At 41.5% G+C, this 26,860-nt stretch overlaps 1 protein-coding gene across 2 annotated transcripts in view; it reads left to right on the forward strand.

Moving 5' to 3' along the window:
* The window catches only part of kdm6a (lysine (K)-specific demethylase 6A), a 55,951-nt gene that overhangs the window by 4,899 nt on the left and 24,192 nt on the right, over window positions 1–26,860 (forward strand). Inside the window, exons 3-10 of one of the 2 annotated variants that reach the window (XM_084085239.1) lie at window positions 529–637; window positions 943–992; window positions 8,165–8,223; window positions 10,195–10,239; window positions 12,425–12,545; window positions 16,128–16,182; window positions 17,030–17,064; window positions 22,159–22,252. In XM_084085239.1, the coding sequence (XP_083941365.1) occupies window positions 529–637; window positions 943–992; window positions 8,165–8,223; window positions 10,195–10,239; window positions 12,425–12,545; window positions 16,128–16,182; window positions 17,030–17,064; window positions 22,159–22,252 (568 nt within the window). The remainder of the gene's footprint in view (window positions 1–528; window positions 638–942; window positions 993–8,164; window positions 8,224–10,194; window positions 10,240–12,424; window positions 12,546–16,127; window positions 16,183–17,029; window positions 17,065–22,158; window positions 22,253–26,860) is intronic. The other variant, XM_084085240.1, reaches the window with a different exon arrangement.

Genomic DNA, 26,860 nt, shown 5'->3' on the forward strand with positions numbered 1-26,860 from the left:
GGCCGATAATATCGGACATCTCTAAATGCATTTATATTTCTTTTCCAGAAAAGGACGTGTTAGGATTTTCTAATACTTAAATGATTCCCTTGAAGAATTGTATTGGAGCCTGATTAATATATTTATCAATAAATATATAACAACAATAATTTGTTGATATTCAATGATATTGATATACTGCATTCAATAAAAAAAAAGTTTTAAATTATGTATTGTATTTGCCACAAGCCTAATGTAAAAAACAATCTTCAGACTCCCCTTTACCTAAAGTGACCAGACATCCCAGTTTGGCCTGGAGTCCCGAAAAATATCTCTAAAACACAGACATGTCCCGATTTTCAACATTAACTTCCAAATTGTCCACGTTTTTGCCACAATTAATGAAGGTTTTCAGCAGTTCCATAGATTTTTATCATGTTTACGTGCATGAATTGGTGAGTGTGCACATTCATTTAAGGGTCCCGGTTTGGGCGGTTGAAAATATGCTCACCCTACTTTAACCCCACTATGCTGTTTACCCTCTTCTAGGCTGTCAGCTGCTATGATGCTCTCATCCTGAAAGCAGAGGGAAAAGTGGACGCAGAGATGTTCTGTCAGCTGGGTCACTTCAACCTCCTACTGGAGGACTATCCAAAAGGTGAGTCTCTCTCTCTTTCCCTGTCTATATTTTGCACACTTATTGTCAGGCAGTGTTTTAACATAGAGCCTACAGACAAAGTATTGTCCACTTATCAGTACAATGCTTTATGACTGTATAGAAAATCTGATAATGGAAAAACTATTCTGTATGAGACCGGCAATACACAAACTGGGCACTGCTCAGGCACAGCTGATTTTAAATATGTAGGGCATTTGACATTGTGACTAACTGCACCCATCTTCCTCTGTTGCCTTCTCTCTTTCTGTATCATGTTCTTTTTTCCATCTCCCCATTTCCCTCAGCATTATCTGCATACCAGAGGTACTACAGTTTACAGTCTGACTACTGGAAGGTGAGTTCAATCAACGCTGCACAACCGCATTGTATCTGCGTCGACTGTTCACATTCAATGCACCTATTTTCGTACAGATCTCTTGTCTATACTAGGTCTTGATGACTAGTAAACGTGGGTCTGATGTTTAAGAGTGAGTGCGTCAGATCCTTTAATGTCCCATTTGGATGATTTTCTAAATAGTCGTACAAGTTTGATATGTTGATGCATTGTAAATAAATCAATGGTAGCCTCAGTGACATGCTTTGTGGTTTAGACTGGTAAGTGAAATGGCAACATGTCAAGAGAAAGCAGCTCACACAGAGGACTAAAAAAGTTGTGCTTACCACAATTCCTGGACAGTTGTTTTGGTCTTGATGATAACGGTGATGATATAAAATAACCTTGAACATATCTCAAGTAGGATTCTTAATATTGAATTACTTAAATGCTTTAATTTATTTTCATGACTTTCTGGCCTTTGTCTGTTTGTTGCACTAACCCTCATTTGTACATTTTATTAACTGGATTCATATTCGCAATATGATAGGGAAATATTGATGTAGATCTGTATGGTCATAAAATACAACGTTAAACAAGCAAAGATGTAAAATCAGACACTGAACCAATGACAGGCTTCAAAGTTTGAAACAATTTATTTTATTGCAGACCAGCATTTGTTTATGCCTGTTCATGAAGTCATTCATTATTGCCACATACATTTTCCAGTTTTCTTTCTAACCAGTACAGTCTCGGTGCATTGGTCCTTTTTTTTTTTTTTTTTTCTATTTCTTTTCTTTACCTCTTCTGCAACATGTTGGACTCAGAACAGCTTAAAGCAACATTAACGAGATGTATTCAGAGGCAGCATAGCACTTCTATACTCCGAGATAATTCCACAAATATTGAGGCACACAAAGCAACAGTTTAAAGTTTTACACCATAATAATACACAATGCACCATGGCTGCTGACAGCTTTCTGATCACAATGTCATTATTAGCTAAATACTTCTACTGGTGCTGCTTGAGCTGCACCACCCTCTACATATCATTAGCTGACCGATAATTATCATGTCGCTAATAGAGCACAGTGTGGATGTAATGAGCTAACAGAACAGTGTTTGATTTGGTTTCAGCAAATAAGTGAAAAAATAAGCCACGCCTTTTAATTTTTTTTATCAGTTTTTGGATTGAATGGTTTCACTTGTCATTACTAATGGTTTTCAAAGAAATGCACGTTACTTCAGGGCTACAGACTAACTCTTTACAGTCGTTGCACTGGTGCAATTTAGGTGCACCCCAAAATTTCTTAATGCAAATTACTGTAAACGGGAATTGCTTGCAAAATTTGAGCCTTAACTTATTTCTATGACATTTTGATGGTTAGTTTATATAGTTTTGTAGGTCAACAGGTGCCAGAAATGTCACTACTAGGGATGAATTCATTGATAGTTGATAACCTTAGCGATCAATCATCTATTAATTGAAAAGCGGCGTTTTTTTCAAGACCAAAAGGAAAATTCTTGGCTGAAACCGAAAATAAGTGAACACTTAAACTGCTGAAAACCGAATACTAAAACACTTTATTTGATTGTTATTATTATGCCTTTTTTTGTACCATTGCTGTCATGGCTGTGACACTCTACTAACTTTACTAACTTAAGGGTGATGGCCCACTGTTGTCCAACCAGCAATGTCACTTTAACTCTGCAATAGTGTATAGTTGTCCACCTACTTTACTTTATTTGTTTATTTAGACGGGACAATGCACATTATGAACATTCAATACATGAATGTGAATTCAATCAGCTGATCATGATCTCATGTAAACATTTTTAGCTACAAGTTAATTTCCATATGCAGTCTCCACATACAGTATTAAAATACTACAATACAAACATTACAAATACGGAAGAAAACATACAACTACCTAAGAAAAATATTTAAGAATACCATAACTACTTTAAGCCAAATACGTACTATAAAGTAAAATACCTAAAACAACCAAATACATTTGACCAAATTTAAACCTCTCAAAAGTCAGTTAAACTACGCAATAGTTTTATTTATAATATCATAATTTAATTTATAATTGTTGTCCAGCCTGCTTGTTGCAATATATTATAACTATGGTTTGTTGTTGTTTGTCTGGCATTGAATCGTGCCTTCAACCCTTCACACCAGCAGATACAAATAATCTGATCTCCTCCTATAGATTTTGTCCAAACATCTCACACATTTTCGTTATCCATCCTGATTGGTTAAGATTGTCTTACAAAGTTTGCAGGACTGTTCCGTTTTGAGAAAAAAAGAGCCTCAAATCAAGAACGCAGTGTGCAATTTCTGTGAAGTTTAGCGCCACCAGGAGGCCGATAGATCTCCTTCAGATTTTATCCAAACATCACGCAAATTGGTACACATTATCTCTATAGCCATGTGATCAAGCCCGATCTGTTAGATTTTTCATATTCCAACATTGCTGGCCAACAACAACCTACCTGACCTGGCGGAGACCTGTGCTCCGAGGAGCACAGGTCTTGTCTGTCATATGAACGTGGAATGTATACATTTTAGCCATAGTTATAATATGGATTTTAGCTCGGTAAATAGACGAGAGGCTTGCGTCACCGTGCACACGCCACTCAATGGCTAGGTAACCGGAACACTCGCCCCAAAACACACTTGCCCCCATTTAACTGAGGTTACGTTTAGGAATACCTGGTGGCGGCCGTTCCGATGTCGTCAGATTTGAACCGGGGCAAGCGTGTTTTGGGGTGAGCGTTCCTGTGTTCCACACACATGGCTCTCGGTAAACATCCCTGTTTCAAAGACTGTCATGTCAATGTCCACTGCTTTCCTGATGAATGAATTATATGTTTAGGCTTGTTAGACGATCGAGCTGGCTGTGACTACATAATGTAGGTCCTAGCCCTGGGCTGGCAGATGACAGCGTAGATGGTTGGAATGTAAAAAAAAGAAGAAGAAATCAATTCATTGAAAATCGATACATTTAATCGGGTACATGCTTTAACGGCAATTAATCGATTAATTATTAACATCCCTAGTTACAACTTGAGCCCATCAAAGGGCACTGTCGACTGTGAACTTGTTAAAGGTTTCATGACAATCTTTTTTTTTAATTTCTTTTATCTCTATTACACCCAAAAAAGCCTCAACTTTGAACATTCAGTGGATTTTCTGTGGTCTGGGGTTTTCTGAATAATTAGGCAAAAAAAAGTGCTGGGATTGGCCCCTGGACTTTGACGTCAAAGTCCATTAATCCCGCCCCCTCTCCTCCCCTTCCCTATCGTTCTCCTTTGGGGGCGGAGCAGAGGCGGTGATTGACAGGCACTGGAGTGGATTTTTCAGTTAAAACATTTTAATACACGTTTGAAGGACCATGATAAAGACTTTTAATGTTTTGTGAATCTGAATGTCATGACACCTTAAGTGGTAAATCTAGTTTTCAGATTTAAGCAAAACTAAAAATCATAATGTAAGCATTGTGTTCAGGGTCTGTGTGTGCGCACGCATGTGTGCGTGCATGAAACGGTCATCTAGTGTAATGAGCAAGCTTGACTTTGACTGCTTTTCAAATAATTCTGGTCATTTAAATTCTTCTTAACCTGGACCTTTTATGATGCATATGTGTGAGGGAGTCGCGGTATTCGATATCTAAAGGACACTTTGGTGATCATATTAGCCGATTTTAAGTCGCAGATAAAGAACAACAACGGAAGTAAAGTTATTATATGGTTTCAGATGTAGAAATTGTTATCTGTCAATGTCATCTGTGGGCAAATGTCTACAGTACCAACAAGTTAGCCCATTTGTGTCCTAGAGTTATGCCATCCAATCAGCCATGATGTGATGCTGTATAGCCTGTCCTTCATGGCTACCAATGTGGGTGCATGTGCTTGTTAGGGTCTTACCAATAGAAGAGGTGCCTGGACTTTGACAGTGAATGGGCCTGGCAGTGAATGGGCTCCCAAGTATTCACTGAATGTGGGTGAGAAGTTTTGCCCTGGGCTGGGTTGACGCACTCGCTCAGGCCTTTTCTATGAGCCCTGTGGCAAGGCTTTTATTGATCATGTCACGGTTACTATGACAGGGCTAGTGTGGCTTGAGTGAGTCAGACTGTAAGAAATGTTGGCTCAGTAGATGGTTTTATGCAGAATACTGGCAGGGCCACTACCTGGGTATAAACCTTTATTTATTCTATATGTATGTATATATATGCCTGTTCTGCAGTCTGATACAGTGTGCATGTCTTGTTTCAATTCTTTCCTTGTATGTTCTTCAATCAGTGTTTTTCACGATTTTCTTCAGATTGATCTGTATATATAGCAACATAGAATTTAGCATTTAGAAGGCATTTTTATAATCGGCCTCAGGTCTAAATGGATTAAAGGACGACTTCACCCATTTTCAACCTGTCTTCATATAATTGGTCCTCACTAATGCTCATGATAATATGGCACCATTTTTGTCTACTCAGTGTGTGTCTCAGAGGAGGGCTGTGGACAGTTCAGAAACCTATCTACCAGTGACATCATCAATGGGGAATCCAAGCTAATAGAAACTACAGGCTTTCTATTCCTGGAAAGTTAGCATGCTATAATGGAACGTCCTAACGATGATGTCACTGGTAGACGGTTTTCTGAAGTGTCCACAGCCCTCCTATGAGACACAGACTAAGTACAAATTTTATCAGGAGCACCATTTTATAAGGAGCATTAGTGAGGATCTGTTATATGAAGATGTAATATGTTATATGAAAATGGGTGAAGTCATCCTTTAAAAAAATACCTTGCTTTGTTTTACTGAAAGCAAAGTTTGTCTCCCCCCTTTTCTGATCAGAAATAATATATTGTCTGTGTTGCAAACTGAACTGTTAGTTTTGTGATCTGTTTCACCCCTTTATTATTTGTGTATCACATCCAAGACCCTGTCGGTGTGCAATTTGCTCTGTAGACCTGACCCGGTCTGCATAGTCGGCTAGTGTTGAAGGACAATACAGCTGTACTCAGCACTCCAGGTTATATTCTAAATATTTCTCCAGCCATAAGCCTACCCTTCGTATTTAGGATAACTCTTATTTTACAATGTAGCCTGCATCCTCCGAGATCTGTATTTGAGACCATGTATTAGGGCTGTCAACTTTCCTCAGAAATGATATTCGAATATTGGTCTTAAAAAATTGCAGATATTCGAATATATTCAAATATTATTATTATAAAACAATATATTATTATTTTTTTTTACTTTCTTTTTTTGACAGAAACAGTGCCAAAAAAATAGTGCTCGGATCCAATAAAACATATCTTTTGTTTGTTTTTATAACTTTATACATTGTCTTTTGTATTGTCCCTGTCAAATACACATTAAAAAAAATTATAATATTAATTTTCATATTCGAATATAAATATTTTCCCAATATTCTAATAATATTCGAATATCGAATATTTGTTTGACAGCCCTACCATGTATCCACTGTCTGGTATGGATTAATGGTACTGTATGTGTGTTATAGAAAGGACTTTGTGTTCCTCTGTGAAAGCTACAAAAAGAGGTTTGGTGGTTGAAACAGCTCAGTGGTTTCTCGGATGGTAATTTCGTACTATATGAAAGTTGCACTATCCACGCAAACCGATCAAATCCTGTGCATAATTTGGGCTGAAACCTTTCTGCAGAGAGCATGAGTTTGTCTTAACCGTTTGTCGTCACTAAGCAGCGGAGGCAGTAGTAGGGAATGCTGCCATTTATTCTTATTATAAGTCTGTTTTATCTTACAATGTTTATTTGATGCTTTGCATATATCGGCTTACAATTGAGACTAGAACAGTAAATAGCCCAAAGTAAATAGACCTCTATTGATCCTGCGGCCGATGCAACAGTTCTGTTGAACCGTATGGTTTGCCATCTATGGTTTAATACGCACTTGTGAATTGCGGATTTTCGGTTTTGCGATTCAATTTAGTGCTATACATTTTTTTTTTTATAACTATAGTTTATTCAAAGAGTAGAGACATGTACACATGACATTGTATTCAAGCCTGTATACAGCCTTTTTAAGTAAGAAGTTAAACAAAGAGTGAATGGAGCAGAATATTTTCAAATCATGATATCTTGGGTTCTAAAATTTATTTTTATTTTTTAAAGGGAATTTTTTTTTTTTTTTTTTTTTTTCATGACGTCTTAGACGTCACGTGACGCTCAGGGCGCTCAAGACGTCACGTGGCACTGAATGAGTTAACTTATAAATATAAGCACCTACTCCTGCTTTTCTTTTAAGGCAAGAAAGGTCTGTAAAATCACTGAAGCAACCGGTGGTATTCTATAGGTTTCAATTGAGTTTTTTTCTTTACCATTGTAAACCTTCTCCAACTATTTCATGGGACAATGAATGGATATACAGGGAGGATAGATTGGCCATTTTATCAATTGAAAATGATAATGATGATTATGATATGGCCGTGTGCGCATTGCACTGCCGCTTGCAGGCACGCAGCGTTTGTTTTAATTAACGTTAAATATGAAAGAGATGATTCACCAAAATAGTCTAAATACAGATAACAGATAACCCATGCCCCAAGCACCCTGCAGTGCAGTCGCCTAGTTGTCTTTATAATTTCTCCAATGATTTATGCATGTTCATGTGTGTGTTGTTGAAAAAGACATCAAGCCATAGGCTATTTTTAGCGCCATCGTAGCCGTCTGTCGGTGTCGGCTCTCAGGTGCATTCAGCTACATTTCTTTTCACACTTTCCATCCAACTGATCTCCCGACTGCCAGTCTGTAGTAATCTGTTGTCGACGGCTCGTTATTCCGATATCCCAATATTCTTACAAATGTTAGATTAGCGTGAGGTTAGGCATAGTTTTTTGTAATGAGGCGTAATTAGGCGTAACAATGGGCTGTCGGACGAATTGTTGCACCTCAAGAAATGGCAAAAAAATCTGCCAACATGAGCTGATACTGGTGTATTAACAGTACTCATTAACAATAATTGCATGAAATATTTTCCTGCCTCTTTTACAATATTAAAGAGAGGTCACAGTTCATAACTAGGAAGAAATTGTTTTGATTTTTTTTGTTTCTGAACAGCCATTGCTTAGTGTTTGATGATTCATTCTGTTACAACACATTTACTATCATTGTTTTATTTTGTTTTTTGTTTTCTTTCTTTCAGAATGCTGCCTTTTTATATGGCCTTGGCATGGTTTACTTCCATTACAATGCATTTCAATGGTAAGTACTTCTCTGTGAAAAAGCCTTTGTGTTGACACCCAATTACACAGTGATTTCTCTGGTAGTTCTGTTTCTATTGCAGATTCTCAATACAATTTTTGGCCTCCTGTTTGTGTGATTGTGTTAATAATGCGAACAACTCTAGGGTCACATAGCTTTGTCAATAACTTGCAAATGTTGTTTGGAACATTGTTGCCTCTCTGTCTAGTTTAGCGTAGGTTTGTATTTGTTCTACTGTGAAAAGAGAGACAACTGTCCAAAGAGGGAGGAACAAGGAGGCAGGGCTATCTGCTTCATATTCTATTGCAGACACTGTGTTTGCAGGGGAGTGAGTTTGTTTGAAAGCTGTCGTGCACCTATCATATCCTCTGTATTGACTTTGGGGGGGCCGGTTGTAAACTAACGTAGACAGAGAGAGACACGCACACGCACACATGGCATTGGGGTCAGTGTGGTTGTGTCCCTGTTTGAACTGTCCTGTGGAATGATGGGTTCACGGTCACCTTAGAAAATGCATTCAGTCCCCGTTGGGGCTTTTCCACCATTTTGGCCTTTCAAGCAGCCCAGCTGTTTGGCCAAGTACAAGCACTAGGATTTGTTGTTTTCCCAAGTTAGGTCCATATGCATTGTGTGTGTGTGTGTGTACTGTGTAGACCATAGATGGAGATGATGGCTCAGGGTTTCAAACTGCAGCCCCCATAACTCTTTGCTCAGCAGTGTTTTACGGTTGGTTGGACATCCTTGTGGAGAAGTCTGCCTTTGTAAGGGCTGGAGTCTAACATGACAAGTTTGAGGAGACTATGCTTGGCTCAGCTGTCACCCAGATTTTCATCCTTGCTAATAGTGATTTTTGAAAAGCAGCTACATTATTACAGTTTAGTGTTTTGTATGATTTGTTCCTTTTAGTTTTAACTCCTCTATTATTTTATTTGTCATGGTGTGCTTTCTTGTTAAAGTTTAGTCTGGATTTTAGCTTTAGTTTCCCCCCCCAATGTATTTCAGTGAGTTTATAGTTGCCATGACAACAAACAGCATTCTCTCTCTAGTAAAACATAAAAAAGTAATAAAAAGATGGTGTTTTGTGTGGACAAACATAGTTTACCTACTCAATTCTGTTTTTGTTTCAGCTTTTCTTCACACTTTGTTTTTGTTAAAACTAGGGCTGAACGATATGGACAAAATTTCATGTCTCGATATTCATGCCAAATATTTCAATAGTTATATATGATATGATGGGTTCACATTTGTTGTTTGATATTGTATGTGTAGAAACTGTAAAAATGCTTAGTTTCCTACGACTTGACAAACACTTATTTTGAAGGCTGACCAGAAGTCAAAACATGATATCTTTCATTTGACGTGAAGCAGCTCCATTGGCCCTGACTTGACGAACATGCTAAGCTAAGCCATTGCAAATGACTGATCTTTCAATAAACGGATGTCAGTCCGACCAATCGACGCAAACAAACTTTTCATACAGATTACGTAAGATTTTGGCAAACTGCTTGCTGCATTAAGGACTTTTCAGATGGCACCTAGTAATTCATTTTCTATGAGAGGTGAGCGAGCAGGTAGGAGGAATGAGCAATGAGAGAAGCGTGTATGCTCATCGCACGCACACGACCACCCGTCCGGTGCCAGTGTTGAATTGTTTTTCAAAACTCAACGTGCAGAGAAAACAGGGGTGATTTTCCTTTGGCACTGGCAAAAAAACAAAGGGAAGTTGTTATTGACATTAGCGGTATATTCCTGTAGCCTACATGCACGGCAAGCAGGGGTGGGATTGACATCGTCCATATCGTTGCCTTTTGCGATATTTATGTCCTGCATTTTCATTTCTAGATAACTATACGATAACTAAATATCGTTCAGCCCTAATAACATTGACACATTGTAGCTTAGTGGTGGGAGGTGTCGATGGCAAGGCTTGATATTGACTGCTGCAGGTCCCTTCCCTCTCTCACTGTCCAGGCCAGAGCAGCCCCCCTCAGCAGAGGCCCAGGCAGGACAGAGAAGGTAGGCCCACTACCTTAGCTCATCTAGAAGCCCATACTGTAGGAATGTGTGTGTATATTCTGACGAGGAGCAATCTTGGGTGGGTGGGGGGGGGGGGGTTTGTATATTTAGAGCCCCAATGTTTTGTACAGTACATTAAGCCACGTCTGTCTGTCTGTCTCATTGGGCCTAGCTAGTTCATTGCTGCTGCTATTTGGGCAAAACTAGATAGCTGTAGATATAATTGCATGATCTTAGAATTTAACAAAAGATTGCTGGGGTCATCCAGACTGGTGCAAGTCAATGCTGCTGACTGACGCTCGATTGCGTTCCCCACCTTGGCTGCGTGGTCCATTACCATGGCTAGGCTAATGAGGCAGCATTCATCTGGTGTACACGCTGCACTGATTCTGAACCCGGGCCTCCTCGCCTCCCTTTGCTCTGTGCCCCAGCCCCCCCAGCTCCCCATGGCCTCTGCTCCCTGCCTCCCACTCTCCACGTTTCTGCTTGATTTACCTCCCCCCCCCCCCCCAAATATGCCGCTGAATCCTCAGCCTTGAAGCCTTCCAATGCTGTTGCTCTGCCAAGTTTACATGTCCCAATATCCCAGGCCAGGGAAATGTGTGTGTGTGTGTGTGTGTGTGTGTGTGTGAGCGGGGGGATGGGAGGGTAGCAGGTCAACTGGGTTTCTCTAGGGCAGAAATTACGTCACTCAAAGGAATGCTGAGCTGTCAGATGGTGAATATGTTACTTCACAGCGCTGGTGCAGCGCTCGCTCACCAGCTCTCATTATGGAGAGGCACAAGATATAAGTGGTCCTGCTTGTTAGCTACCGCCAAATTAACTTCTATACATCACATGGTCGTAGTAGATCATTCAAGGCCTGAATGAGTTTTGGTGGTTTCGGTGCAAGACAAACGCTGTCCACAAAGTTTTTGTTAATATCATGTAGCACTTAAAGTGCCATATAGCAATTAGCAAAGATAAACTGTGTTATTTGGCAGACACCGAGAGGTAGATCCTGGTGCTGTCCTCAGCTGCCCTCCGTCAGAGCATAGGATATTCCTTAGTTTTTCTGCTGGTTAGAGTCAGTCTTACGCTCTGTGCCACAGCCTATCGAGTCCTCGGCAGAGGAAAGACACGCCAAGCATACATTCTGGAGCCAGGCAGGGAGAGAAAGAACTCAGGGAAGGGAGGGAGAGTGGGAGGGAACAGATAAGCGAGGAGGAGGGAGAAAAAAAAGGGGGCCAATGAGTTCAGAGCGCTTCGCCTCAGTGTAGCACATCCCGTGTGTGTGTGTGTGTGTGTGAGAGAGAGAGAGAGAGAGCAGAGAGCTCAGTACTCTTCTCTCATGCTGGGAAAAGGGGTTCATGCTGTCATGTGACTGCCATTGTTGTTAAAAGTACACAGTGAGTGGCTTCATTTGGAATCTGTTATTCATTAGTCTGTTTTATTTTGTGGAGGTGAGGCTTTTTGTTGTCAAGGTGACGGCAATGCTTGCACTTTACTCCCATCATTTCAGCCTCTCTTCTCCCGTTCTTTCCTGCTCCCTGCACCCTGGTTTTTATTCACCCATCACCACCACCACCTCTTCCTCCACTGGTTTAATTCACCTATCACCACCACCTCTTCCGCCCCTTGTTTAATTCAAACTAGAAATCTAGTTAACTTGAAATTATTCAGTGTTTCTTGCTGCAAACAAACACTAAGAACAGAATTAAGTCCGCTTAAAGTCATTGCAAGCTCTTATCTTGCAATCATACACACTCTCGGAAACGGCAATAAAATGTTTTAGCTAAAATCAGTGTTTGACGTAATGGCCATTTCTTCACTGTCTGTTGCATAAAAATGGGAACATTTCAGTGGCACTCTGTGTATTCACTAGAATGCACAAATTCATATCTTGGGTCTAAATGGATGCTACAATCATCCATTTAGACCTGAGCACTGCTTCTCTCACTGCTACAAGGCAAAAGGCGAAAATTGCATTTTTGTATGTGTTTGTGTACAAAACCCGGTAGTTTTCTGTAAGCCATATTGATAAACCAGTCAGCTTTGTGGAATAGAATCACCCTGGCAAGGTGAATTGTTTCCAGAAATCCAGATGCAGGGATATACATTTTTGTGTTGAATATCATTATTACATTAAGCCTGTACTGAATGTGTCCTATCTGTCTCTGTGCCTCTCTCCCTCTGTCCTCTGCAGGGCGATCAAGGCATTCCAGGAGGTGCTGTACATTGACCCCGGTTTCTCTCGAGCTAAAGAGATCCACCTGAGACTGGGCCTCATGTTCAAAGTCAACACAGACTATGAGTCAAGCTTAAAGGTACGTCCATCTGCTGGTGCTAACAACAGATAGCATTGCGGTGCATTTTCATTTTTGGTCAGCTGACACAGGACCTGCAGATGACCCTTTGCTCGTCTCTTTTCATCCCATCCATTGCTCTTGTCATCAACGGGGTGATGGAGACATCATCGTGGCAGAATAAATTCCTATTCATCCTCTTTTGTATTGTGCGTCTAACGTGTAATCATAAAAGGCTATTTTCGGTATGAAAAGAGTTTGCCTCCGTGGTCCTCACGTGAACAAAGCTGTGTGGATCATCTGTCCTGTCTGCTTGTCCCTGGGCCTGGCTGCTGTCTATTGACACCTGTAAGCCATGCATGTCCAGATTGTAACGGAGAGCTGTGATCCGGCTGGAGCCTATGGATCCATTGTTGTCTGAGAGTGCTGGTTCCCTTTGGGGGACGGGGTGCTATCTGATCCTGGCCTTTGTCCTGCCCAGACAGACCTCAGGGCCTACTGCAGACCTACCATACGTCTGACTGGGCTTGAATAGGGCATGCTACTCAAGTGGAATACCATTGCATTACCTGCCAAAGGACTTCGTTTGCCGTTAGGGATTTTTACCCTGAGCGAGGCAGAGCATCGCTTTGCAACTATCCTCAAAGGCAGTGTGGAGAATTGACCACTTGGAATGTAGACGTTGCATTGTGGAGTCTGCAGAATCTGACAGTGCCTGTCGATTTGCATGTAGAAAATTTGAGTATGGTAATGGCACTCAAATGTCCAAATAAGGAGTGTTTAGTAGTTGCTCCATTGTTAGTGCGTGCACACAATGCATGCGTGTGTAATAGATTGAGCTTTGCAGGCTGCATGTGCTGCACGTCCTCACTCTGCCATGGACACACCCCTTACACTGACTGTTGGCTCACTGCCAACCACACACACACACCCCCCCCCCCACACACACACACACACACACACACACACACACACACGTTGCACTGCCCCAGTTATGTGTGTGTGTCATGAGTAGCGGGTAATGTTGGAGTGTTGAACTGAATTTAATCGTGGCAAGGGAGGCGAGAAGGACTACAAAAGCACAGGAAGAAAAAGATTGAGTGATTTGTTTTTGAAGGGGGCACACAGACATTGTCATGCTCCTTCTTCCCTAAGAGTAAGTTGATAAAAATTAAGCTACTAAATGACAGGGAGTAGTTTCAGTCAATGAATTGTAGGCGAGGCTCCAAGCCAGCCTGTTGTATTACACTGCAGTTTGGCAGTGTTTGGGTGTAGTGCCTATGCTACCTGCCCACTAAACACACACACACACACACACACACACACACACACACACACACACACACACACACACACACACACACACACACACACACACACACACACACTTGTGCACTTAAATATCCTGGTGAACACTTGCAACTGATAACCATAAACATGGATGACTAACCCAACTACAATTTAGCCCTAAACCCAAGTCCTCAACCTAAAAAGGACCCCATGAAAAGTGAGGATAAGTTAAAATGTCCTCATCTGTCCTCTTTCTAAGGACATTTGGTTCTCGCAAAGAGAAGTACACATACACAACTCTCCCCTTTCATTTCCCCCAGTGGCTGCTAATTTAAGCATGCAGAGAAAAGGCGAAAATGAGAGAGCGTGAGAGAGACAGACTGTATAGCATTGCATTCTAGTCAGGTGATGAGTCTACTGCCTCTACTGTGCCGCGTATCCACAGAGACCACCTTTCAGCTGAGGAAAAAAGGGAGGTGGGAGAGCGTAAGGGAAGGAGGGAGGGAGAGGTGGTGCACGCCCGCCCGCTCTTGCTTTGAGGTATTGTGTGTCATCTCGCTGCACTCTCCACTGCAACCGTCTGCTGAATAGTAATCAGTGACACCGGGATAGGAGAGAGAGAGGGAGGGAGAGAGGGAAGGAGAGAGAGAGAGAGATAGCAGAGAGAAAATCGAGGGCGGGAGGCGAGACAGAGTGAGGGGAGGTGGAATGCCAAGCTGACAATCCTGCTGCATTATCTGCCTAGTAGTAGAACGACTGTGAAGGAGAAGAGAGAGGGAAGAGGAGAAGGATAGTGAGAGACTGGAGGGAAAGATCTGCTGGAAGATGCAGCCGGGTGCCAGCAGGAGGGCGATGTGCCAAAGGTTTAGGTAAGAGGTGTGTGGGTGTGTGTGTGTGTGGTCGTCTGTATGCACATTTGACGTGATGCCATCTACCTATGGTGACTACATTTGATTTGCTAGATTGTGGTTGTCATGCCTGTTACTTTTGGAAAAAAATATATTTGTGGCTGATAACCCTCAATTATGTGTACACCTGAGCATGCAGGTGCAAGCATGCAAAACCCTGGTGGCCCAGAGTGACGCTTGCAATTGGCAAAGGAAGAGCCAGCTGGACTACTGTTTTATATATAATCTCACATTGACATTTGACTACCTCAGCCAATGCTATTTGCTAACCCTTTTGTGAGTGCTGATGGTAATGGTATGTGGGGGGTTGGCCTAAATGGCACATACTGATACAGGCCATTTTAATGTAATAGCTGGTTTGTTTAAAAATGACACAAGGAAATCTACCACTGTGGTCCACGGCATGAAGCCTTTCTGCCCATCTCCAGTCTGTCTGAGACCAGTTGTGTCTCATTTTGGATGCGCTGTATTCTCAGTGGGTTTTTGCTCACAGAACCCACTCTCCCATCCTGACCCAGATACTACAAGGCACCAGTGGTAGCTGCTGTAATCATGTGATGCTCATGCTCGCTGCACCGTGTCACTGTGCAGCTGAGGACACCAAAGGCACTTGTCACCTTGAAGCCACCTATTGGGGTTGGTGGGGCGGTAGGTGAGTTGCCTCTAGTCTACTGGATCACCCAGCTGTAATCTAATCCGCTATACATCTGCAGGCATGTCATTCGTCCTGGAGATCGTGCACGTGGATTTGTAAGATGCCGGATCAGCATATACTTGTGTCCCCCAACTTTAAATGTCACCTCAGTAATCTAAGGGCTTGGGATCACACCTAAGAAGAGGAATTGGTGGTTTATCTTGGCTTCCAAGGGAAGTACAGTACACAGTCCAGAGCGTTGTCTCTGAAGCTGATTTCACGTTCTCACAGGTTAATGGGTCCATTGACCCTGGGTATGCATTGTGGCTGGCCACGCCTAAGCAGCCACGCTAAGCCTCTGCAGACATCTGCCCTGCCCATAGCAACCCTGCTCTACTGGCTACTGATCACACACACGCCAGTACATGTGCTGGATGTCAGCTTCTCAGGATGGACAGAAAAATCTAGGAACAAGAGCTCCGCCCACCACTCCTCAGTATTCTCTATCGCTACAATCAGTAAGGTTTGACAGCTGGCTGTGGATCTCAAGAGGCTGAAGAGAAATAAATTACCTTCAAACATCAACTTGTCTCTCGTTTGCATACAAGCAGTAGAATATCTTGCAAACAGTAGGCACTCAGATTGCCTTCTACCGATGTCATTTTTCCTCCATGTTCTTATTAGCAACAGTAATGTGCAGATGCTTCACAGACCTTTTATGTTTACTATACTAATGTCATTCCATCCTCTCTCCTCTCTCTGTCTCCACAGCATTTTCAGCTGGCTTTGATTGACTCAAATCTCTGCACTTTGTCCAAAGCTGAAAGTAAGTGGTATTACTTATCATTACCTCCCATGGATGCTAGCAACACTTGAATGTATAGACTATAGAGTGTATTATTAGATCTGGCTTTCAGCCATTCAGTCAGTAGCTAGTGCATTTTAAAAGGGTGCAGAGAAGTAGGTGGGGGGATTCTTTTTTCTTCTTTTTTCATCCAGTGCAATTTTTCCTTTCTGTTGCCATTTCCCTGCTGACTCTGCCCGAGACAGTGGTTGCCTAGGAGACTGCACAGGCAAGGCAGAGCTGGAAGTGCTTTGCCTCTACAGTGCACATAACAGGCTGTGATTTCACATCATTAGGGCTGGGCAATTAATATATATATATCAAAACCGACATTTATAACCAATAACTGTCTTATTCTTAAATACTTGAGAAGCACACTTTTTTATTATGCATTTGTTTTATCAACCACTTAAGCCCTGTATTATGCTTCGTTGTTCAATGGTGGCTTGCAAAAATAGTGAAAATAGCCGTATTAGCCGACCGGAAAGCTCACAAATTTCATTTAAAAACAAAGAAAAAAATATTTATTTAATCGTGATATTGAAGTCCTATGGCCCAGCCCTAACTAACACACACACACACACACACACACACACACACACACACACACACACACACACACACACACACACACACACACACACACACACACACACACACACACACACACACACACACACACACACACACACACACACACACACACACACACTCATCTTTGTCCATGCTCCATACAGTCTTCCATCTGCATCCACTGAGTTCTATAGGGGAGAGTAAGGTTTTACGAGTACCATTCCTAATTTCTCCCTTTCTTTCGTTTTCTCCACAGTTCAGTTCCACATTGCTCATTTGTATGAGATTCAGGTAAGCACCATATTCCGTGTTTTATCCAGTTTACAGAGTGCAAGCTGTACCCCATTGCTCCTCTGGTGTAGGTGATAATTCTTGGCTGTTTTTGCTCAGCTCAAATACAGCCCCTGGTTTCCCAATATACCTATAGTGTTCCCTCTTATTTTTTCATTCCAATAATATACACATTAACAATCCAGGATCTGTGATGAGGAGTGGTCATTAAGTTAGTTCTTGTCAGTGCTTGAAGTGGAAACAAATAATTGCCAGTACTCCTCTTATTCACATGTTGGTGTGTATTTAGTGCTTTAGTGTGTGGTGCAATGAAGTCATCAGGCTGGGACGCCCTTGGTTACTTGTACTGTATTAGCGGTGACATCCCTGGATACTTTCTTTTCTCTACTTTTAGTGTGTCACACAAACTAAGCACCTCTGCATCACCATGCGTTAGAGTATGTCCAGTTGTCCTTGATTCTATCTACACTAGCTCTGGTGTGTGATGCAATGAAGTCATCAGGCTTGCAATGGAGAACTCCGCTGGGGGGATATGAAAACTAGGTGACTCCACATCCTTCAGAGCAGGCGTGTGGTTGTCTTTTATCAAACTGACACTCCATGTTCCCTATGAACACACAACAGAGACTAACTCGGATTGAAGACGGAAGGTAAATTATATAGTAGTTGGCTTTGGCAGTGGCAATGAACTCGGTGAAGAGACATACTACTGTGTTAGATTAACCTGATTGACTATTTTAAAGAAACGGTAGACAATAAGATATTTAGTATACTTACAGAAATGGAACCAGTATGTTTTGTGGCTGAACAGAATCATCAGTTTTTTGACTGCTGTTTTAATGTGCAAACTCAAGTTATTATGTTGCATCAACAGGCTCTTTGCTGCTAGTGTGGTACTAACATTGGCTTTTTGCTCCCGGCAGGGCCTGCATTTAGTAATAGTAGGATTTGACTTTCGAAGCTCAGTTGTGGCATCTTCTGACTTTGTTCATGTTCTCTTTGTGTTGCCCTTTTTGAGTCAATCCAACATTATAGTAAGGTTAACGTAACTAACATATTGCGTCATTTCCTTTGTTTACTGCCGGCAGCGTACTCCTACTCCACTGACTGATTCACACGATCGGTGCTAATTGTTCTATATTCTATATTGTTCTTCCCTTTTGTAGCAATTTTCTCGCTGACTGCTGGTTACTTACTGTAGCTAAATTACTAAACCGTTGCTGTTGGCTGTTGCTGAGCAACCAATGTAACCCAGCTTTAGCTTAGCGGCTACCTTAGCTTGGCTACTAAAGATTGGCTTTCCACCCATCCCCATTACCTTCCCTTCTGTCTTTGCAATTTACAAAATTCCATCACGGCCATACTATACTATACATGCATGCATACATACTATATTAAGTCTTGATTTGATATTAAGTCTAGATTTTTGTCTAGATTTTTGCATGGTTGCGCATTGTGCACTGAGGATGGCCAATCTACAAGCCCACTACATGTCGCAGTGAGACATGTTATGAGCTTGTTCATCTTATATTTATTATTTATTATTTATTATTATATTTATGTTCAGAAGCATCTTCCATAAATCTCTTAATTGTCTCAGATATTTCATAAAAGCAAAGGTAAAGCCCCAGTCCGCAATTTCTTCAGCCGGTTTGCTATATGTAGAACAGCAAGGACATAGGATTAGAGTGATAATACCTAAACATCATAATTCTACATATTTGTGCCAATTGTTTAGGAAACACCGGTGTGGACTCCTGGGGGTGGGGGGTTAGCCCAGTGTTTTCACAAATCACGGAGTGGGACGGCCTAACAAAAATGTTCAGTCGTGACTCACTCGTGAGATTTGTTTTTGCTTTAATCCTTGAGTCAGGCAGAGTGCATCTCATTAACCACACATGGGTGGACTTCACAAGCTACTCAGCTATATTATGGTCACAGCTCATGTTATGATACACGAAATGAAATGTATCCTACAGATTTCAGTTTTTATTGTATGTATTTTTAATATTGTGATAAATATCATATTGTGGACCTGTTATTGTGATATTAATATCATGTTTATTTAAGGTTATTATGAATTGCCTAGTATATGTGATAAAGAGTACCAAAAGCTGGTGAGAAGTGCTCGTGTGCAAGAAAAGGTTCACAGTAAAGTGTAAATAGTAAAATATAGAAGTGGTGGTACTGTGAGCCCTAGTTCTTCAGGTTTTTTCCTTGTCTTAGGGATGCTGTGCTCCATGTGGACAGAAATAAAAATAGAAACAGTTGGTAATAATTTGTCTTGCGTGTTCATCTATTTGGACAAAGAGATTAGTGAGTGATCATTTATCATGCCTTGTCATCAGTGTGCACGCGTGCACACACACACACACACACACACACACACACACACACACACACACACACACACACACACACACACACACACACACACACACACACACACACACACACACACACACACACACACACACACACACACACACACACACACACACACACACACACACAAAGAAACATGTACCCAGGCTGTTTCCTGTGTTGACCCAAGCAGTAAATAATTAGTCACTGGAAAGACAATGAGGTCTCTGTGTTTACTACTTGGTCCATTTTGGTTAATTCATTCGCTTTATTTTCCCTTTCCTCAGTTCTTCATTTACTTACATCCTATAACCAGCCATTTCTGAGCACAAATGCAATAACATAATAATTATAATTCTTAACACCACCACCAGGGTGAACCTATGCACTAGTATTTTATTTCATCATTTTTTTTTGTTATTGCAAGTGGACCTACTAAAGCAATGATTTTCAATAATTGAACATTTCCAAAGTAGTTCACAGCTATTTAGGCCACTATTTCAGGTTATTCCAAGATTATTCTAACCCAATTTGAAAGGGCAACAATGCAAAGTGATTCCTTTTAAGGCATTGCATCTATGAGGACTGTTTTTTTTTATAAACTGTCAACACTATAGGTCACATGTTCCCTGTAACGTTTATCAACACAAAAATATATGATTAAATAGAATTTTTTTCCACCCCATTGTTAATAGCAGGGTAGTCCGGTTCATGTTTGCAAGCATTGTACAATGCAATTTATTTTGGAGTTCATCTAGTTGGATGTCAGTCCACAGCATCACTATTCTTTCTGGCAGTCGGTGATGAACAAAACACACACACAACCCCCCCCCCCCCCCCCCCCGTCTGTTCCATTCACGCTATGTCGTTATCCCTCTTTAGTGCCACCAAGAGTGCCCACATGTTTGTTATATAGCTTGTAAATCACAAATAATATTTTTTTGTCACGCAGCCCGAGTCCATCTTCTGTCAGTTACGTTATTTACGTTAGTTGGCCTGCATTTGTTACGTTAGCCTCCGAACTTCGCAGAAAATTAGAGGCTCATGCCAAACGACCAAGAAGCAAAATAACCAATTTGCGCGAGAAATCGCAACACTGTTTTCATTTTCCGTAACGCAAAAGTACTTAACGAGTTACTCTTCAGGCTGCAGCCTTATGCCCTGTTGAGGTTGGGTCAATACGAGTAAGGTCGAGAGAGAATCGGTTATAGTGAAAGAGAGAGTGTTCGTGTAACAGCAAGGTTGTCCTGGCGAAAAACTGTTCGATAAACGAAATGCTTCAGAGCAATGTTGACGTAAGTAGGTGAAAAGTGAAACGTAGACATTATATCGTCTGTCGGGTGGAAAGTCATTATGTCCAAAGCTGTTACTTTTCAGGATTCAAATAAAAAAATTGCAAAAGTAGCAAATCAACAAGCTCAAAACGCTTTGCGCCGTGCTTCGAGCTTGTGGATCTGCTACTTCTGATGCTTTTGTGTGACGCTGTAGAATGATCAAGTAGGGCACTAATTCACATTAAAACACAAAGTTAGAACATGGAGAGCGGTTTCTGTCCAAGAGCAACGATATGTTGCATGGAGATGGTGTGTCCAAGTTCGGTGCGAGTTAAAGTAGTGTAACTCCGTTCATTACATTGTGGTGTGTGTAGGGAGTGGGTGGGCGACAGAGAGAGGGGGAGAGGCAGAGATCTGCCACCAGAGTAGAGTTAATTAGATGGTCTTTCAGCCTACAGATGGTAACAGTTGGAATGACTGTAAGGAGGGTGATACTGTGAATGACTCTTCCTTGCCTTGCCTATACTGACAATTTGTAGTTTTGTATTTTTAATTTTTTAGCCGGTAATATACTGGTACTCAAGTGTAAACACTGCTTAATTGTTTTAATATATTATCAGAATATTTATAGATACACAATGCTTAACTAATCACGATACATTGACACAAATCAATCTAAATCTAATATCGTACCATTGCACTCATCATGCCCCTGAATCACTTCCTGCACTTTTACACAGTTGGCTGTTAAATCATGGCGCCCTATTTGTCTAGTTGTCCAGATCAGACCTTGTGTCAGGACCATCCTTGTCTAACCAGGAAGGAACCACATAAGTGCCAATCTATCTGTCATTTATGTTTCAATTGCCAGTGTTTACCCTGAGATGACTTTGTTCAGACAGGAAAAGCCCACGACCTTGTGTGTGTGCGTGTGCGTGTGTGTGTGTGTGTGTGTGTACACGCTGAGAGATTAAGGGTCTGCAGACATGGGGGCTGGTGGCTGTGGTGATTGCTTGGTTGGGACTGATAACGGCACAACACTGAGACTGCACACATGCGCACACACAAACACATACACACCGGATCAGGCCCAAGGTCAATAAGGTCACACTGAGAAAAAAAATGTGGCCTCACCTCGGAGTTGGCAGCTCAGGTTTCCCCAAATACAAAGCATGCACCTCGGTGAACACACACCTCAACAACACACATTTAAAGCTGCCAGACATGTTGAGTCTGGCCTGTCCTGTTCTCCACTGACCCTCCCCCCTCTGTGTGTGTGTGTGTGTGTCCGGTCATTACAGTGGGTGTGAGAAGATCTCCAGACTCTTTGTGTCCATCCAGAGAGACCATAAAACACACTGACCCTTCTGTCTGGCTTAAACGACCACTCTTGTCTCTCTCCTGTCCGTCTCTTCTCTCTTTCTTGGTATCTCCCTCTCTCTCATTCTGTCTGCAGAAGAAATACCGGGCAGCAAAAGAGGCATATGAAAGTCTATTACAGACGGAGAATCTTCCTGCGCAGGTGAAGGCGACCACACTGCAACAGCTTGGTGAGTTTTTTCTTAACCCATTTCTATGGTGCCTTCACAGAACATTCCTGTTCCCGTGTTGTCAAATGCAACGCATGTCCCCCTGTTTGGTTGAAAAACGGACTTGAATTCTTGTCATGCTTTGATCGATGACTGCATCAGATTGACCTGCTGAACTGCTATCCTACTGGAATTGTTAATTCATGTCACCACTCATTTGATTTATTTGACATTAGGTTAAAAGAAAGTGCATGACATGGATATGCTTCTCAGAAGTAAGAACGTCAAGGATAAAACACAAAGTAATAGACTTAGGTTAATTGTGGCCCCGGACAAACAAAAGAACTTTAAAGACTAATAAAAGCTATTTTGCAATACTAAAAGCAATAAAAATACCTGAAATAAATTATGACACGTGGCCAGATGACTTGGGCCGCAGGTTTGCAAAATATTCTTTTCAGAGTCCTAGAATTGGTTTTCTCAATTCATTTGTTCTTCTAATTCAATTTTGTAATAGTACTTGTATGTGTTGTTGTTTGAGTGCTGGTCTGTAGCGGTGAATGAACTGACTGAAACAGGGTTGCATCATGCTGTTGGCTCTGGGACACTGCTGTCCTGTTGTTGAGTTGTCGCAATTCCCAAATCGCTTCTCACTTTCCCTTCCTCTCATCCCACTTTTGCCAAAATCGCTCCCTATGCTCCAGACCAGAGCCTCTGGGATGAAGTCTATGCAACTGTTCATTGGTTGTTGTTTTGTTTTTTCCTTGTTTCCCCTCCCCCACCCATAGTATGTGTATATGTACACATGCACGCGCGCGCGCACACACACACACACACACGCACACGCACACACGTCACACACAGGTGTTGTATACTACCACTGGGGTAGAATAGTCAGACTAACATAAAGGTCACGTTGCAAATTTAATTAAGGAATTTTAAACCCCTTTCTGGTACTCAATCATACTTACATGGTCCCATCATGTTTACACAGAGAATGGGCTCTACTTTGCGTTTTAGTCCAAGGGACATATAAAAAAATATTATTTTCATAAAAGCATGTCACTTTGTGCACTTTTACAGTTTGGGGCCCTGAACATTTTCAGATATGGATCCATCACAAAAACACCTTGTGGCGGCCATAACCGAATTATGTATTTTTCATCATATCTCCTGAACCAAACATGATGACACAGAATATATTATGTCTGCACCTATGTTTTGAAAGTCAAGGATTACAGTGATACGACATGCAGTATCACAAATTGCTAAGATGAATAGTTGAGGGGGAATTCGGTGACGTTGATAGAAGGAAATAACAGTATCTGAGAACCACTGGGGGCATGGGAACCTATGTTCCCCACTTATATATGGCACATAATGGGAACATAAATGTTCCTGTGTTCCCAGGGCCCAATATCCCCTGCATCCTAATATGTTCCCCAGCTCTAGTCTACATGTGTTCTCTCCTAGGGTCTTGTGTTCCCAGGGAACATTGGAGCTCAGTACAGTATGTTCCCCAACTCTATTATGGACTGTAGAAAAAAGAGAGGAAGGAGCGCATCTGTTTGGCTAGAATAGAAATAACCAACAAGGTGCTCTTTGGTACAACTGGGTGACAGAATTGATGCAAAAAAAGGGATGGGACCAAGGCACTCTTGTGTAAAAGTTAAAAAGCGGCAACATGCCTTCATCAGGGTGACTGACATCACCCTCATGAAGGCATGTTGCCGTAACGCGTAGGTGATTTTTTAATTCTTGCTTTGCATTAGCCAAACTATTGAAGGCTTTTTAACTTTTCCACAAGAGTGCCTTGGTCTCATCCCTTTTTTTGCATCTATTATGGACTGTTTTGGTTCGCCTGAGGTTAAATATATATATATATATATATATATATATATATATATATATATATATATATATATATATATATATATATATATATATATATATATATTATTTTAAATATATTGTTTCATAGAACATGTGACATGATTCTGTGTTCTGTACATTTTGTATTTAAAGGTATTTTGAGTTATTAAGTTCAATCACATTCAACGTTGCAGTATAAACAGTGATACGTGTTGATGACTAATGGTCACTCTGTCACCTGCATGTTCCCAGGCTAGGATTAGGAAGCAGGTTACGAGGGCTTGCTGACACAGCTAACGCTGCTAATGTTGGTTACACTGTAGTCAGCACTGCCATATGTGATTGTATGCTGCATGCCAGCTTAGTAAAGGAGAGAATTGAATAATTCTTGAGCTAATCTCCTCCCTTCCCTGAAGTCATTCTAGCTGTTGGGCTATCCTGTGATATGATGTGATACCTGTTGCTGTGTGCATGAGAATTGAAAATATAAAAATTGAGTGATGTTAGACAGATGCTGGGTGATTTGGTTGGCAGGCAGGCAACATTGGTGTGCTGTGGTAGGGTTGTCAAATAATCAAGTCTCGAATAATTGTCAACTTTGGGGGGAAAATGTGCAGTTGTAAGAAAAAAATCACACCCAGTGTGAAGAGAGTGGTGCCTTTGAAAGTGTAACTGGTTGCATCCTTGTGTTGCAATCAGCAACAATATGTTGTCACGTGACACGTGAAGCTTGACCAATCAGCTGTGCTCAAACATACGGACGGACGGACATACGGACGGACGGACATACGGACACACGGACAAAGCCAAATGTAGGAGTGGTTGGCACCACTCAAAAAAATAATCAATTAATGGGCATGGCTACCACTCAAATGTATAGTATGAATTCAATAACAGCAGTGCACACTGACTGTCTTTGACACACCGAAGGGGTAGACATTAAGGGACATTTGCCCTTGAAAATGTTTGGATATACATAGTTTTGGCTATTTATTTTCTGAAAAACATGTCTAACACTACGTGAAATATGTACATGGTAAAATGTAGTACTGTAGTAATAATACATCAGATTTATATAGCGCTTTTTTCAGTACCCAAAGTCTCTTTACAAAACATTAAAATAAACTACTATTAGGAGCAAGAAAAGAGAAAAAAAGTTCAAAGGCGAAAAAACATTAACCTAAGACTAAGAAGCAGAAAGGGAGATTTGGTTTGAGTTAGATGAAGAAAGCAAGTCTGAAAAGGTGGGTTTTGAGGGAGGCTTTGAACACATCAAGAGTGGGGGCGACTTTGCTGTGAGGTTGGATTTTTTTTGGAGAAGTCCAGGAGGTTGGCATCACCAGACCTGAGGGAGCGGGAGGAGGCGTGGCGTTGGAGGAGGTCAGAGTGGTAGCGGGGAGCCTGGTTATTGAGGGCCTTGTAGGTGATAATGTGTATTTTGAAATCAATTCTGTGTTTTTACTGGGAGCCAGTGGAGGACCGGAGTGATGTGGTCTCTGGATCGGGTTCTGGTTAGGAGGCTAGCAGCAGAGTTTTGCACATATTAGAGTTTCTTGAGAGCTTTGGAGGTGGCACCGTAAAGGAGGCTATTGCAGTAGTCGAGTCTGGATGTGATGAAGGCATGGATGAGTGTCTCTGCAGCAGTTTGAGATAGTGTGGGACGGAGGCGGGCGATGTTTTGGAGGTGGAAGAAAGCTGTTTTGGTAATCTGGTTGACGTGGGATTGGAAGGAAAGGGTGGGATCCAAGATGACAACAAGGTTGCGGACTTTGGTGGAGGGGGTGACAATGGAGCCGTCGATATTCAGGGAGAAGTTGAGTGGAGCGGGTGAGGGCATCTGGACCAATTATGAGGATTTATTGCAGTTAAGTTTCAGGAAGTTATTTTGCATCCTGATTTTAATGTTGGTCAGGCAGGTGGTGAGAGTGGAGAGGGCGCAGGGCGGTAGCAGTAATGGTTTTGGAGGGGAGGTAGAGCTGTGTGTCAACGTAGCAGTGAAAACTGAGGCCATTGCGGGCGAAGGATCTGTTTCGAGGGGGAGGAGCAGCCTAATGTATACAGGACGTCACGTGACAAAAATAATAGATCGACAAGCTAACAACACGTTGCACTGTGATATGTTGTGAGCTTGTAGATCGCTTATGTTTATTCACGTGTCGCCTTCGCTTGAGTCTGTCTTGGGGCATAGCACACTGGAGTAAGAGCCTCGTTATTGCACCATATGAGTGCTATAGGCCTGGAAATGTGGGGAAATACTTTTGAAATGTTATGGAAAGGTTTTGAAAATTGTGTGGGAACCCTGTAGCTACTATACATTGCTATAAAGCAAATGTTCATTATTAGATTATTATTCAAATAACTGTATAATAATCATTCTAAAAGTAAAATTGAATTAAGGGTATTTAGAATATCTAGAATGTTTTGCTTGCCTGTCATTGGAGGTAGAAATATAATCTTAGGCACTGGCTACTGTACTGTTAGCCCTGCATTGGGGTTTATGCTGGCATAAATACAGCATAGATAGACATATGTACACGCTGCAGCCAATCAGTTATACAGAATAGGCTGATTTAGAGACTGAAGTGTAGGCTATGATAATGAATTGCTGTGGTACAACGGTTAAAATGCAGATCTACAAGCTCAAAGTCTGTCACAAAGATTTCGAGCAACTCTGTCATTCATATACTTCTTCATACAACGTTGTATGACAAACAAATATTTGTTTTGATTGATTGCATTTTTTAATGATTGAATACT

Source organism: Gymnoscopelus microlampas (genome assembly GCF_963454915.1).
Source record: "Gymnoscopelus microlampas genome assembly, chromosome: 17".
Classification (NCBI taxonomy): Eukaryota; Metazoa; Chordata; class Actinopteri; order Myctophiformes; family Myctophidae; genus Gymnoscopelus; species Gymnoscopelus microlampas.